Genomic DNA, 3791 nt, shown 5'->3' with positions numbered 1-3791 from the left:
CGTTTATCTCTCAGTTCAGCTACCATTTGTTCAACATGGTTGTCACGGATATAGCTTTTATGTTATAATAATATCAGTTATAGTTTTCCGATATACGTCCTAAGGCATACTGAAGAAATAACTGCACACAGTGCAAAGTCTGCGAGTCCCTCAGTTTACTACAAGAATTTTTCCTTTTTGTTCATTCCAAATCAAGGCTGAATATGTTTGTCATAGTGATAAATTGCCCATAGTAGGTGAACTCGTGGAGGAATTATTTCACGCAACGCAAAGTGTACGCGTCTATCCCTCAGTTCACTGCCAGATTTGCTACCCTTTGTTATGCAAGAATATAGCAGAACATGGTTGTCACGGATATAGATCGACTTATGTTATAATAATATAAGTTATAGTTTTCCGATATACGTCCTACGTCACACAGTGCAAAGTCTCTATGTTTACTACCATAATTATTCCTTTTTGTTTATGCCAAATCAAGGCTGAAAATGTTTATCATCGAGATGAATAGTCCACAGTATGTGAACTCGTCGAACGTAGCGATTCCGACCTCATGATTGCGACCGCGCTCTTCTTGCAGTGTCGTCATTACGAAGAAATTATTTCACGCAACGCAAAGTGTAGGCATCTATCTCTTTGTTCACTGCCAGAATTACTACCCTTTGTTATGCGATAAAAAGCAGAAAGTGGTTGCCACAGAGGTAAATCAACCTATTTTTCTTTCATGTTGTAATAATACAAGTCAAAGTTCTCTGGATATACTTGTACGTTATACCGAAGAAATAACTTCACAGTGCAGAGTCTACAAGTCCCCTATTTACTAGAAGAATTATTCCTTTTTGTTTATGCCAAATCAAGGCTGAAATGTTTGTTATAAAGATAAATAGACCATAGTATGTGAACTCGTCAAACGCAGCGATAAAATTCCAACCTCCCGAATTACTCACCAACGATTTCAGTTACAATCACGCTTATAATATTGTATTGAAGAAAAATTACATGAGATAACGTTAGTACTGAATATAAATGGATGGCCGTTGCACTAAGCCGTATAGGCACATATTTCCGAGATACAAAAAACTTGTTTACAAATTCTTGGCGATATCCCCGAGTAGACGTAAATTGGTCTAATACGACTCTCTATCATCTCGCGGAAAAGAATACAAAATACGCGTTCAAAAAGCCATGAGTGAAGGTATAGGGCCTAATGGTTTTTCGACAAATGCTTTTTGAAAATGACCTTGAAAATTGAAATTAGAGAAGCAGCTTAAAACGGGTTAATCTAACAGATAATCTGTTGGAATCAGGTCACCACACCCGAATGTCACTAATGTGTTTGGGTCGATTCCTTGCTCAACCGCAAAAGCTTGGAGATCTGAAAGATTGTCATCATTTATAGTCGGCGTCCTGGTAAAAATTTGTAAATTCTTCTGATCTGAAACAAAACAACGGTAAAATAATATTACTAACTAAATATTCCAAAACTGCAATCAGACAAAAAAAAATCAACTGCAGTTTTTCCGGAGCAATTTTATTTTTATTTATTTCAATAAAAGTAAAACAATGATGAAACATGTAAACATCGAGTGGACATGATTGAAATAAATAGTCAAAATTGATGAATATTACTCACCATCCTCCATTGAAGACACAATACTAAAGAAAGTAGAATAATCGGTTGAATAGGCATGTTGATGAGAGTAGAACCAGGGGTCTCCTGCAAATGAAAAGTGGGTTTGTAAAATATCGCAATTCATGATTTAATAACATCTTTACCTTCAGAAGGAGGTCTTATCTTTGTGTTAACAGAAGGTTGTTCTTGATAAAGCTCTGTAGCTATCTCTTCCCATCTTTTCTCTGCAAGTAAATTTAATGTCAATTATATGTTCTTGGGTTAATTGATTAAATCAGTAATTTATTTTTATTGAAATTGCCAAGAACTACATAAAATAAATTGAAATTCTGATTCACTGGAAACTGATTATAGCAAACGAAACTTCCTGATCAGTACGCGATAACAATCTAGAAAGTGAAAATAAATTACTTGAAACTCTCACCAATCTGCTGATTATGCCAAATTTGACCCAGGTGGTCGCGGTATAAATCATCTGTAAAGGAGTGAGGATTCTGGGATTTATTCCTGTTATGAAAGAAATAACATAGTTAATTAATTAATTTATATGTCTCGTGTATACCGATATATTTTGTTCTTAACGAATTCGTTTTTGAAATACTACTCACTTGGGTAAGTTGTATGAGTATATACCCATCCTATTCTCTGTTGCGTTGAAAGGTGCAACAACATGACACTTCCATAATACGTTCCAGGACGAGTCGTCCACACCAAGTGTGAGAAACCAGACTCCTTGCAACTACGAATAAGATTAAAAGTAAAATACGTTTTTGCGCTTTTCAGTGTTTGAAGCATGAAGTATTTTTTATAATTTTCAAAACGAATATCAACACGGGTTTGTTATAAAGTATTCTCGTATTTCATATTTTTTATTTACATATATAGAAGACCGAAAAACTGCAACTTTACGTCACAATTACAACTCGTAAACTTTGCGCTTTATTACCGAAACGGCGTTGGTCCATACAATATCACATTTATCGTTTGACAAATATTTTTTGACTTACGCGTTCCAAATCAATATCATTTCCTGAATATATTTCTCGACTCCATGCGAGCGAAACGAACAGAATAATCAAAGACAAAAAAGGAGTTGACTTCATCATCCCGACCTTGTGAATAACTCAATGCGAACTATTGCTAAAATGGCAGAACATATAAAAATAAATATTAAATAGAAGAAAAGATAAAAGCATTGGATAATGGAACGTGATGCAAATATGTCATGGTGTTTTTGTTTTGTCTGCTCTTTTTCGAATCTTTTCTCTCAAGTCTTATCATAATGAGTGTTCACTAGCATTTCTTTTGGACACTGGTATCGGAAGGCGGAAAAAATTATTTACATTTCATCTTTCAAATTTGTATATTACATTGTATAAGTACATTCAAGAAACAACATCAAAAATTTGAATTAAAAATTCACAAAGTATGTTGACGAAATTTCAGGAAGGGTTCACTTGAACATGATGCAAAACTCATGCATGCAGCAAGATTTGATAAAACGTGGAGCCATGTCACAACAGAAAGGTGTGAATCTATATCGTATTTTCTAATTTCAAATTTGACATGATTTCCATATATGCAGTTAAAAGTCAAATTCCGAACTTTAGGTATATCCAAACTCACACTCACTAATACACCTTGCTTACGCAATTTACAATGCCTCCTAAGATATCACGAACATTAAAATTTTAATTTGAAATTAATAAAGTGCCAACTACATATGATAATGTTCAATGATGATAGTAATCAAAAATCTTCTGCAATATTTCCAAATTCATATGCTGTGTTCACGGAAGATCGATTAATTTCGTAACTTCATCAAAACTCTAGTACCCGTTTCGAAGAATAAGAAATCTGGTAAAAAAAACGTACAGATATTTTCGATCAAAATCATTTTGCGTTTAAAATTTCTATTTGTCGCCAAAATATAGCGTTTAATACAATAAAATACAATTTCATTAAAGTGGAATCACTGAATTAAATAATTATATCAATTAGAAATATTCACAATTCGATGAATTATGTCGTATAATAAGCGAGTTATTATTTAATTAGTGATGGGACACACGGTGTCACCATGGAGTAAGAGCGCTGTTTTGGGAGATCCCCCAACTTTCGATCGATAAGTCTTCGGTCTCCGACCGATATTCTCGTTTTA

The 3791-nt window shown here is 34.0% G+C and overlaps 1 protein-coding gene across 1 annotated transcript; it reads right to left on the bottom strand.

Moving 5' to 3' along the window:
- Positions 1-739: 739 nt before the first annotated feature.
- On the bottom strand, positions 740-2765 carry LOC120342557 (uncharacterized). Its single transcript, XM_039411437.2, has 6 exons — positions 2638-2765; positions 2239-2369; positions 2055-2137; positions 1774-1854; positions 1631-1714; positions 740-1432 (listed from the first exon to the last, which is right to left on the bottom strand). The coding sequence occupies exons 1-6, from the start codon at positions 2734-2736 to the stop codon at positions 1275-1277; spliced, it is 636 nt and encodes a 211-aa protein (XP_039267371.2). The 5' UTR covers positions 2737-2765; the 3' UTR covers positions 740-1274.
- Between the last annotated feature and the right edge of the window lie 1026 nt (positions 2766-3791).

The sequence above is a fragment of the Styela clava genome, chromosome 3 (genome assembly GCF_964204865.1).
Source record: "Styela clava chromosome 3, kaStyClav1.hap1.2, whole genome shotgun sequence".
In the NCBI taxonomy this organism is placed as follows: domain Eukaryota; kingdom Metazoa; phylum Chordata; class Ascidiacea; order Stolidobranchia; family Styelidae; genus Styela; species Styela clava.
The sequence above is the reverse complement of the archived record's forward strand: the minus strand, read 5'-3'. Positions and strand labels throughout refer to the sequence as shown.